At 38.1% G+C, this 12,514-nt stretch overlaps 1 protein-coding gene across 9 annotated transcripts in view; it reads right to left on the reverse strand.

Moving 5' to 3' along the window:
* Positions 1 to 837: 837 nt before the first annotated feature.
* The window catches only part of THUMPD2 (THUMP domain containing 2), a 41,346-nt gene continuing 29,669 nt past the window's right edge, over positions 838 to 12,514 (reverse strand). For all 9 annotated transcript variants that reach the window (XM_025355025.1, XM_025355024.1, XM_025355031.1 and 6 more), the window contains 2 exons: positions 6,107 to 6,215; positions 838 to 1,593 (listed from right to left, as the gene is read on the reverse strand). In XM_025355025.1, coding sequence (XP_025210810.1) covers positions 1,269 to 1,593; positions 6,107 to 6,215 — 434 coding nt within the window. In that variant the 3' untranslated portion in view covers positions 838 to 1,268. The remainder of the gene's footprint in view (positions 1,594 to 6,106; positions 6,216 to 12,514) is intronic.

Genomic DNA, 12,514 nt, shown 5'->3' on the forward strand with positions numbered 1-12,514 from the left:
TTGCTTGAAACCCCTCAGAGTATCAATCGCCATTATCAGAATCCCAGCTGTTAACAACACAACCAAATTTACTTAGTTTGAGCACAAATGAAATGCATTCAAGATTAGTAGGTGGCTCTCAGTACTTCCTAGGAAGGCAGGAGAGAGAAGCTGAGTGGTGGCTACCTAGCCAAGGGCAGTGCTGAAACCTCAGGAGAGGAATGTCCTGGTGAAGACCGCTTTGTGCTGCCACTGGGTACAAATGCCATAGCTTGTACATGGGCGCACCTGATACCAGGGGCCCAGGTTGCCACACCCTAGCTGGAAAACGGCTTTTTTTTTTTTTTTTTTTTTTTTTTTTTTAATTTATTTATTATTATTATACTGTAAGTTGTAGGGTACATGTGCATAACGTGCAGGTTTGTTACATATGTATACTTGTGCCTTGTTGGTGTGCTGCACCCATCAACTCGTCACCGGCTTTTATGACTTCTGCTTTGGAGAGGTGATTCACAGGGTGGAAAATTTCCCAAACATAGGAGAGGTGTTCAAATACCACTAAAGCTGCCAATAAGCAGAACAATTGTATCAGACTATTGAAAAAAATTAAACCAGAGCATATATTCTCCTCAACTTACTGTTTCTTTTTCTCAGGTAGTGAACATAAGAAACAAACTGAATTTCTACAAATAAGGGTGAGGTGACAATCTATGAATGCTTTTAGAAAAAAAGCAATTTTCCATCATGTTTTGAAGGATACTGGCTTAATTCAGTTATTATTCTCACTGTTGGTTTACAGAATAAACATATAAAATGTATTGCAAATACAAAATATTTTCATTCCAATGGAGAAGAAAATTACAGGCTCAAAAATCAAGTTTAATATCAAAAGAAGTTACATATAAAGGTTTTTACATTTCCGAAAATCTGATAGTTAAATATCCCCAGTCTGGTATTGATTGTGATACACTTAGGTGAACCCCTGAAAACTTTTATTTTGAAATTGAAGTTTTTGCTCAGAAACTGGGCAGAACTTTTCACATTCTGACAGAATATAAAACTTAAGTCTAAAAAATATTTGGTAACTTTTTTGTCAAAAACATTAGGCACTTTAGAATATAAAGCAGAAACTCTTACCAAGCACGTGTACCCAACAGCCACACCTCCCGTCTTTGGGGGAATTTGGTTACCTGGAGCTCTGTGGGTACTATATGAATCCTAGAGACAGCAAACTTCTGCTGTACAGCTAACTTACAAGGGCCTGAACCCGGCTGATGGCAGCAAGCCTGCTATAGTCCAGAAGAGTGCGACTTCTCATATTTACATATGAACGCATCTGTCTTTCCAAGGCTAACTTTGTAGCATTCCACTGGTACCAAGGAGCCAAATGGTGACATTCTGTCTAAGAACTCGTGGTTCCTGGCTTCGAATGAAGTTGACACTATTTTGGATGCACCAGTTTTTTCTTCAGGATTCAAGCACTTTTTAATTCCAGGTTCATCTGTGTGACTGTCCTTGGAATTCAAAGGGATGCTGCTCTCTTTACAATCTGTAAGGCGCCTGTGGTGATCTTCACTAAGCAACAATACAATGGTTCCGCCAACATGAAGCACTCTGACAAAAAAAAAATGGTAATTGCTATCTTTCTCCCTTTCTAGACAACAAACAATCCCACTTCATTTAAAATATTTCGTGTTTTTAATTTGAAATTTAATTTTATCCATTTAAATACAAGGATTTTTGATAATTAGGTAGTATCTTCTATAATGTATATTCATTATAGTAATTATGAAATCCCTACTACAAATCTGCTTTAATTATCTATTTTTACTCCACTTAAAAGGCAAGCCTCAAAGTAATTTGTAGTCACAGTCTAATAAATGATTGTACAAAGGAAAAGGCGAATGACAGAATCCTAAAGACTGCATGTATTAAAAGCAGTAGGCTGACAGCAGAAGAAAGTTAACAGGAAAGAGTTAGGACACGAACAAAGAAATGGCAAAGCAAAAATCAGAAAAAGAAGGGCAGATCTTGAAATGTCAGCTTTTTGAGGAGAATGCATTTACTCAATTATCAAAGTCTGTGTAGCACTTATGTGGAAAAAGTGATGAAAACACTTGCCTGTGTCCCGCACACAGCCCTGGAAGTTGCTAAGAGATCACTGAACATCTCTTTGGAAGAGAGAGGCAAGTAAAGGGAGTGAAATGCTACAATCAAGGCAGGCACAAGGGGCTTGGGAACATGAGGTGGGTCCCAAACCCGGGCATGGGAGAAAGGGGAGCATTTCCCAGAGGAAGATACCTGTGCTGTGAGTTAAAAGATAAGCAGGAATGAGCCAGGCAAAGCGACGGCAAGCGGCTGCAGCAAGGGAGGATGCTGGAAGCAGAAAAAGCAGCAAAGATGGGAGGAAGTAGAGGGGAGGCAGCTCTGAAAGCAGCTCAGTGGGTGGGTGAGTCAGAGCGGGTGGGAGGTGGAGGGAAGAGGGGAGTAAGGAGTTCAGCTTGGAATCTGCTGATGTACCTAAGGAACACGTAAGTGTGGATTCCACCAGACTGCTGGATACACAGCCTAGAGTAATGGAAAAGACCAGGCCTTGAGGTAAAGATATAGTAAATGGTAGCTAAAGCCATAATGGTGGATGGGATCATCTGGGGTGGCAGTACAGGTTGAGAAGAGAAAATGGGACAAGGAGCCAGAGATTTCACGTTTTAAAAGTGACAGAGGAGAAGATCCATGAAATAGACATCCTCAGAGAAAATCTGGACAACAGTGATGTCAAGGAAGCCAAAGAAGTACAGTTTCAAGAAGGAAACAGTTTCAACAGTGTTAAATGCTATAGGGCCGGCATGGTGGCTCATGCCTGTAATCCCAACATTTTGGGAGGCTGAGGCAGGAGGATCGCTTGAGCCCAGGAGTTTGAGACCAGTCTGGGCAACATGGCAAAACATGTCTCTACTAAAAAAAACACAAAAATCAGCCAGGTGTGGCAGCGTGTGCCTGTAGTCCCAGCTACTTGGGAGGCTGGGATGGGAGGACTGCTTGAGCCCAGGGGGCAGAGGTTGCAGTGAGCTGAGATTGCACCAGTGCACTCTAGTCTGGGCAACAGAGAGAAACTCTGTCTTTAAAATAAAATAAAAAATATATAAATACAATAAAATGACAAATGCTATAGGACTAATAGGTGATCAGGATTATGAGAAATCATCAGTGACCCCAGGGACAGCAATCCTAGCTGAAGGCAGGAGCAGATGCTCGTCTGTCAGGGTGGAGTGGGACTGGAAAGTGAGGAAGCAGAGGTGTCAAGTGTAGACTATTATTTCAAGAAGTTCAGCTGTACAGGCGAAGAAACAGAGTGGCAGCTAAAGGACCAAGGGTGAAGTGGAATCTGCCTCATGCCCAGCAAAAATCTAAGAAGCTTAGGTAGCATTCCCTAGTCTAATCCATCAGCAAAGCTACACAATTCTGTCTCTAAATTGTATCACATATTTGTGTACTTCATTCATAGTTTGCCGGGACCACAGCAACAATCTGGTAGACAGGTCTTGTTTCCATTCTTGTCGCCCCTCCCACTCTGTCTTCCATTTCCACACAGAAGACAAATGTAAATTCTCTGCTAACTCCTCAGTTGCTCGCACTGTACTTCAAATACATTCTAACCCCCTTACTCTGGCAACCAAGGTTCCTACACAATCTGATCCTCACCTACCTTTCTGATGTCACAGCTTTCTTTGCTTACTGACTTCCTTCAGCTGCTCAAACTCACCAAGCTGCTTCTCACCGTAGGACATTTGGACTTGCTGTTCACCCCGCATTTATCATTCACGCTCATCATTCACGTCCCACAGTCAAATACCACTTTCCCAGAGAGGCCTTTCCTGACTACCTAGTTAGGGTAACCACTACTTTTCTCTCACTCTAAAGCAAAACATTTTGTTTTATGTCCATCACAGTACCAGTCATGATCTGATATTATCCAGTTTGTTTACTGATTAACCATCTGTCTTCTCACAATGAATGGGCAGAGACCTTGTGTGTCCTATTCACTGCAGTAATCCCCAGGGCCAAGTACATGGAAGTGCATAGGAGATGCAAAGACTTCCAAACGTGTCTGGGGAAGGGATAAATGAATCTCCTGGAAAGAACCAGCAGATGAGTAGGCAGAAGATAAAAATGAGAAGTGGGCAGAGTGTGATCCTTGAGGAGGAAGGAACTGAGAGGATAAACCCTCACAGGAAGAGGGAAACCTCTTCTACTGAGCAAGGAGGAAGTGGATGGGAAAACGAGTACTCCTGAAGACATCAACTGAAATAACTTTTTGGGGCAACAGTTTAGCAATAACGTATCAAAAATATGAAATGTGCATAACCTTTGACCCAGCAATCTCACTTCTAGGAAATTATCCTAAGAAAACGTAATAGTAGAAGTGGTAGTAGAATAATAGCGATAATAATGGTGATATAGCTAATATTTATTGAGGATTTAATATGTGCCAGTCAGTTGGAAATGCTCTGTATTATATATCATTTAACCTTCAGAATTATCTTTCTAAGTATGTTCTATAGCATTGTCATTTTGCAGATGAAGAAACTGGTACCATGGTGCTTGGTCGTACAGTTAAGTTTGAAAAACCATGCAAGGATGTTCAAAGAATAGTTTTTTATTAAAATAAAAAATTGAGGATTATCTAAATATTAATCCATAAGCACTGGTTGCATAATGGTACATACATATAATGTGGCAACCACGAATTATAATGTATATTATAACAACTGATCAGAAAGGAGATTCATGACACTGCTGAGTAGAAAAAAAGCAATGTTACAGTATAGTAAGTTAAGGATAATCCCATTTATGTAGAGTAGAAAACATGTATCTTTTTGTACATATATACATGGCAAGATGCCTAGAATTTTCTCTATCTAAAACACATGGCTCATATTTTAAACTGGTGACCCATTATTTACACAGCAGGCTCTTGACATTTATGTTATCAAATGCCCACCTAAACAATTTAATATCAACTGAACTCTTATATTCATGTCCATTCATAACTATATGCATTCTAGGTTCTCTTCTTTACCAATTTAGACGATCAGAAAAATGCATATCCATGCCTCATTGTTTCAACCTCTCAAAGAAATGCTTCCATTGAATTATATTCCCTTACGTCATTAGAAACCATAAGATGAATACTTTCACATTTTCATTTCACAGCTGCTATAGTTTGGATGTTTGTCCCACTATACCTCATGTTGAAATTTGATCCCCAGTGTTGGAGATGGGGCCTAATGGGAAGTGTTTGGGTTACGTCGGCAGATATCTCATGAATAGATTAATGCCCTCCCTGTGAGCGGCGATGAGTGAGTTCTCATCCTATTAGTTCTAGGGAAAGCTGGTTGTTAAAAAGAGCCTGGCACCTCCCCCTTCTCCCTCTTGCTTCCTCTCTTGCCATGTGATCTCTGCACACTGGGTTTGCCTTCTGACATGAGTGGAAGCACCCTCGGGCCCTCATCACAAACTGAGCAGATGCTGGCACTGTGCTTCTTTTACACACTGCGGAATCACGAGTCAAGTAAACCTGTTTTCTTTACAAGCTGTCCAGCCTCCAGTACTCCTTCATAGCAACAGAAAATGGACAAAGACAACAACAAATAATAAAGGTGTTGCTCATTCTATGTTATGGAAGGTTCCTTATGTAACAGAATTTTGTTCTGTTGTTTAGCAGCTGAGTGATCATAAGAAAGTTAATCTTTCCGTGCCCCAGATTCTCATCTGTTACGTGTGGTGGATTAACACACAGAAGGCAGGTTTTTTTTTTTTTTTTTGTGAGGGATAGAAGCAAATATGTAAAATTTTGCTTCAGACCACTGAATAGGTCACTATTTCATACATTCAAATCTCAGTACATAATAGAAAATTAGTATTTTTTCGGAATAAAATTTATAAGATGATATGGATAACATTTATTTCAATTATAAACTTCTGACTTAAAACCTTTAGAAAATTAAGCTACAAAAACTCTGGGAAATTACTATAAGGCAATCAGACCTTAACTGAAGAGCTATGATGTATTTCGGTTAAATGCCCAGTAGCTAAAAAAATTATGAAAATAAATTCAGCAACTTACCTTTCCATTTCTTGTAGAATGCTTTTGATGTCTTTTCCTAACTTAAACTTTTTCCCAAATGGAATGTCAGAAATAATAATATCAACACTTTCTGAAGGCAATGGCAATTCTGAAATACAGAAATCAGAGAATCCTATTACAGTAAGGTCAAATATTTACAACCTAAATAATGAGAAAACTGAAGTACACAGGATTATTTTTGCCTAATAGATAAAATTTAGGGTTGCTAATATTGTTTTAAAGTAATTACAAGATCCCAAAATGCTTTCACAATCACTAATGATAAATGATATAGTTATTGTAGTCTATTCGTCGAAAATTGGTTTTTCAGATACAATAAAATGTAAGTTAAGCAGAATTTTAAATTAACCAGAAAACTCAATTCTCTAAATATACAGCTTGTATAGAAAGCTGCTAGCTCCACTAAGTTGCCTAGAAAAATATTCTACAAAATTATATTCTACAACTTTCATTTCCTATTTTAAAACTGTACATTTAGATCTACTTGTTTTTGAGGGAGATGATCCATAGCTATGATTGTATTTTTAAAGGAGAACTTGGAAGGTTAAGAGTATCTATTAAGTCCTAAGACTAGAGAAAAGGCTATATAATCAATAATCAACACAATGATTATCACTAAAAATTATAGTGTCTGATTATTCTAAATTGCTTTATTATCTTAATGTTTTCTTCTCAGAAGTTACATTATCAGAAGGTAACAAAGACTCTACCCTAACATCCACATCTTCTGGATGTACTTTCCACTTTTTACTTACTTTACTTCTCATCCATCTCCTAAATTAAGTTAAATACTCATAAGACGGATGTCCCAGTTTTCATTTTGAATAGTACCTAATTTTGCAGAAATGTAATGAAATTTAAATAATCTTCACTAAATATCAAAAGTTTCTGTTGGTAGGAAATTTAATAAAAAATGCTTTGTAATCTGGGAAAGTCTAATGACTACTTGGCTAGATCTCTCCTAGTTCTAACCCTTATGTGGGGTTAACAGAAGAAGAGATTGTTCCAAAAAAAAAAAAAAAAAATAAGAGGATAATATTCTTTTAAGCTGAGACAGGAATTCCTTTTTTCCAAGTTATGTTTTAACCTCATGGTTTTAGGGTGTTGATATAGTACACATCCATTTACAAAATGACTAAAGACAATATATGAACAATGAAGGCAACCATAGTTCTCAAATGTTTTATTTATGAGGAAGCATGTAGTAATTTACTTTTGAATTTAATCCCAAGTGTGTCTTTTGCCTTACACTACACAGAAATACAGTATCTACATATGAGTTAGCTGCCCATTATGTCCAGGTTTAGTAACACTAATTTTTTTCTTCTGGGTCTCCATTTTTATTGGGAACTTTGCTGCTCTATATTATATAATATGCTAAACTGCTTTAAATAATTTTAGAAGTTGAATACATAAACTTCATATAGATAGAAGAGAATAATTAAAAAAAAAAATCTCCAGAACTAAGTTGTGTCATCTTCCAATAGAGCATAAAATAAAGCTTTTGTTGATGTGGCTGAGAGCGTAAGCTCTGGTGTCAGACAGCTTGCATTTGGCTCTGCTGCTCACGAGCTGTGGGACTTTGGGAAATTACTGCTTCAATTTCTTCATCTGTAAAATGGAATAAGAATATGTACCTCAGAAGTCAATAAAAGAGGTAATATATGGAAGACATGTAACAGGGCCTGGCACAAAGTGAGCACTCAGTAACTATTAGCTGCTTTGTGGTCATTATTTATAATGTCCCTCTCTGATGTCAATGGGAGATGACAGCCAGGTGGAAACCAGTGCGCCATCCTTCAGAAAAGCTTTGCAGAACACAGTATCCCCCTTCTCTCTCATTCTTGGACATCCAAAGTTGAGGTAAGGCAACTACTTCCAGGTGGGCCTCTCTCCTACTCTCCTTTCCTCTATCAGTGGTTCTCAAAGTGTGGTCCCCACAGCAGCAGCATCAGTATCATCTGGAAAGTACAACTTAGTGCGTATTAGAATCAACTGAAAGGTCTTTATAAAACAGATTGTTGTCCCCACCTCCATACGTTTAGATGCAGGTACTCCTAGAACTGGGAGCACCTGACCCATACGACTCAACATACAGTAAAATCTTTTAAATTATTAGATGCTCTGAATACTGCTCGTGAACAAAAAATTTGCTTGTAACTAATGAGCTAAGATTCTGAAATAGAAACATAGCTCAAAACAAGTAAAAATCATCTCTATTTTACATCTCTGCAGGATGATTCAAGAACATGAAAAAAATTTAGTTTTAAAATACCAGTTGTTTTGAAGAAAGAAAAACTGCCCTATTTTTCCTACTTCCAGGAGAAAAACGGGTAAAAATTTCCTAAACCTCAGGATTATGGCCCCATGATACTTTCTTCCAAAGGGATTTATGGGCCTTCAAGATGTCTTTTCATGCATATATTTAGACTAAAGACCAGGTTCATTGAGCACTTTTATAAAATTGAGCATATCCTTCTTCCTATTTTTGTTCCTTGTTCTTTCTGCTGTTTATTCTTTCTATTGTCCAGGTTTATAATATTCAGATTCTGTCTCCTAACAGTAATTCCCATAATTGTTCAAACTTAGTTCTATAGTTAATTTCATCCTTATCACTAATCATTTTGCCTTTATTTTCTCCATTTCTCAGCTGATTAATCTCTCAATCCCTGGAATTAAATAGTTTTCCCCATAAGGGCTTAGTTGTGAAATGTTGTCTGAACTTTTTCATATTTCAAAATGTTTGGCTTTAAGATGATGTTTTGGTTAGGCATAATATTTTTGGGTCACACTTTGCTTCGGTAACTTTGTAAATAACCACTCTTCTATTGTCAAATGCTCTGTAACATTTTCTTTCCATTGTGGCCAAAATATATTTTGAGGTTTATTGCATTAGATTATGACCTTCTCTCGTTTGGTTGCTGAATTTGTTTTTTTGATGATTACTATTCTTTTTCTCATTTCAGTAAATACAAGAGGGGGTAAAGCTTTCAATGAAATTTCAATCTGCCGTCTTAATCAAGAAGTCCATAAACATTAGTCTTAAACATGCAAAATGTAGTCTGGCATCTGGATTGGGTCACCATACAATTTACAGACCAAATGAACATTTCTGAGAAGCGAATGCTAGAAATAACTATGCTAGTTATTTTATATGAAAATCATATGCTTGAAATATTTGAAATATTTATTATCCAATAAACTGGCTTATTATGGTGGCTCTAAAAACATCTGTGCAAAATGAAATTTTTAAGTTTAACAAAAGACTATTTTTTTTTGAGAAAAAATAATTTGCCTACAGTGCTAATATCTGAACAAGTTCTGGTAAATGAAGTATACTTTCAGTTCAATTTTTTCATATGGGAAGGGTAAATATTTCAGCCCTCCAGTTCAGTCCCTCCACTGACAGTGCCTTTGACAAATATGTTCACAATACAAAACGCAAATTACCTCTATCATTCTTTTAATTGTTTTACCAAATTTAGATGATACAAAGTTAAGGCCTTCACAAATTCATTCCATTCCATTCCATTCTAGACTACGAATTTACCCAATTACAATAAGGAAAGTCATCAGGAGATTCTTTCCATACCATATCCAAAGTAAATTTACAGAATTTCATAATTAAGTCTTGTGCATTGTTGAGCTTTCAATAATTTGTTCATTTCTTCCTTCAGGTTTTTAGGAAAAGATGATCAATGTCTTCCTGCTGCCAGCTTTGTTTTTAACAACTGTAATTCACCAAAAAATTCAAACCTCATGTATTTTGACACTTCATTTGTTGAATCCTTTGATTACAGATTTCTAGTATATTCTGAATAAAATGCCATCAAAATTAGGCAACTTTTTTTGGTAAAGTTTACAGCACTATCCTAGGACACTTTGGCTGATTTACAGAGCAATTCTTTGAAGGCTTACACTTTAAAATCCAACTGATGGACAAGCAGAGAAAGTGTACTGCTATGCGGAAGTATTTTTTTGCATTCAGTCATCTTCATCACAAATAGTTTGCAGTTCAGCTATTCTGTGTATATTTTAAAAAGAAGGACGGGTGCAGTGGTTCACGCCTGTAATCCCAGCACTTTGGGAGGCCAAGGCAGGTGGATCATGAGGTCAAGAGATTAAGACCATCCTGGCCAACATGGTGAAACCCTGTCTCTACTAAAAATACAAAAATTAGTTGGGCGTGATGGCATGCGCCTGTAGTCTCAGCTACTCGGGTGGCTGAGGTGGGAGAATTGCTTGAAGCCAGGAGGCGGAGGTTGCAGTGATCTGAGATCGCGCCACTGTACTCCAGTCTGGCGATAGAGAGTCCGTCTCAATGAAAAAAAAAAAAAAAAGTGGCCAGGTATGGGGTGGCTCACACCTGTAATCCCAGCACTCTGGGAGGCTGAGCTGGGAGGATCAATTAAGACCAACCTGGGCAATACAGTGAGACCCCACCTCTATTTTTTTAAAAAAAGAACATTAGCCAGGCATGGTGGTGAGCGCCTCCTACAATTCCAGCTACTTGGGAAGCTGAGATGGGAGGACTGCCTGAGCCCAAGAGTTCGTTCAAGGCTGCAGTAAGCTATAATCAGACCACTGCACTCTAGTGGGTGACAGAGCAAGTCCCTGTCTTAAAAAAAAACAAAATTCAATTATTTTGACAAATGTCTATTTCAATGGACACTGCAGCCTGTTGGGAGATAATTATGATATATACAGGTGTAACAATGAATTTCAAGTGCCTTTCTGCTCCATAGGTTTTAGTAAGAATATTAATTTTTAGCATGATGTTGTGGCCCACCACAGTAATGCATAAGCACACAGATGGGCAATGCCGAACTGAATTTACAGTAGCATTCACAAAGAAGTTACATCTTTGACAAAAAAAAAAAAAACCCGACGAAATTTCTAAGAATTAGGGTAAAAAGGAAACAAAGCTACTACTGGAATTGACTTAACTGATTATCTTTCTAAATCATGTGATGATATTGATACAAAACTGGCAACACTTAACTGTCTGCAAAGGTCTGCTAATGAAGCGAGCACACTAACAGTACCAGCTTCATTTTGCTTAGGTACGTAACAAAACTCACAATTGAATGTGAGCAAAATAAGTTTAGAAGAATAGCCATTTGATCTAAAAGGAAAGTCATACTTCACAGCGTGATATTTTAAATGTATTTTCTTCAGTTGCATGTGATAAATAGGTGGCTTTGGGCCTAGCATTCTTAGAATTACTAAGTTTTTATTTTTTTCCTTCAACTTTTAAGTTCCAGGGTATATGTGCAGGATGCATGGGTTTGCTACAGATCAACCCATCACCTTGGTAATAAGTCCAGCATCCATTAGCTATTCTTCCTAATGCTCTCCCCTCCCCTCTGGCCTCCCTCGACAGACCCTTGTGTGTGTTGTCCCCCACCCATGTGTCCATGTGTTCTCATCGTTTAGCTCCCACTTATAAGTGAGAATATGCAGTGTTTGGTTTTCTGTTCCTGCGTTAGTTTGCTCAGAATAACAGCTTCAAGCGCCATCCATGTCCCTGCAAAGGACAATATCTTGTTCCTTTTTATGTTTACATAGTATTTTATGGTATATATGTACTACATTTTCTTTATCCAGTCTATCATTGATGGGCATTTGGGTTGATTCCATGTCTTTGCTATTGTGAATAGTGCTCAAGTGAACATATGTGTGCATGTATCTTTATAATAGAATGATTTATATTCCTTTGGATATATACACTGTAATGGAACTGCTGGGTCAAATGGTATTTCTGCCTCCGGATCTTTGAGGAATCACCACACTGTCTTCCCAACAGTTGAACTCATTTATACTCCCACCAACAGTGTAAAGGCATTCCCTTTTATCCACAACCTCACCACCATCTGTTGTTTCTGGACTTTTTAATAACTGCCATTCTGACTGGCATGAGATGGTATCTCATTGTGGTTTTGATTCGCATTTCTCTAATGATCAGTGATGTTGAGCTTTTCTTTGTATGTGAGTTGGCTGCATGAATGTCTTCTTTTGAGAAGTGTCTGCTCATGTCTTTTGCTCACTTTTTAATGGGGTTGCTTTTTTCTTGTAAATTTGTTAGGCCAAGGTGGGTGGACTGCCTGAGCTCAGGAGTTTGAGACCAGCCTGGGTAACAAGGTGAAACCCTGTCTTTACTAAAAATACAAAAATTAGCTGGGGGTGATGGCGTGTGCCTGTAATCCCAGCTACTTGGGAGGCTGAGGCAGGAGAATTGCTTGAACCTGGGAGGTGGAGGTTACAGTGAGCCGAGATTGCACACTGCACTCCAGCCTGGGCGACAGGGCAAGACTGTCTCAAAAAACAACAACAAAAAATCTGTTTAAGAGCTACTGAGTTGGCCGGGCGCGGTGGCTCAAGCCTGTA

Source organism: Theropithecus gelada, chromosome 13 (assembly GCF_003255815.1).
Source record: "Theropithecus gelada isolate Dixy chromosome 13, Tgel_1.0, whole genome shotgun sequence".
NCBI classification, from domain to species: Eukaryota; Metazoa; Chordata; class Mammalia; order Primates; family Cercopithecidae; genus Theropithecus; species Theropithecus gelada.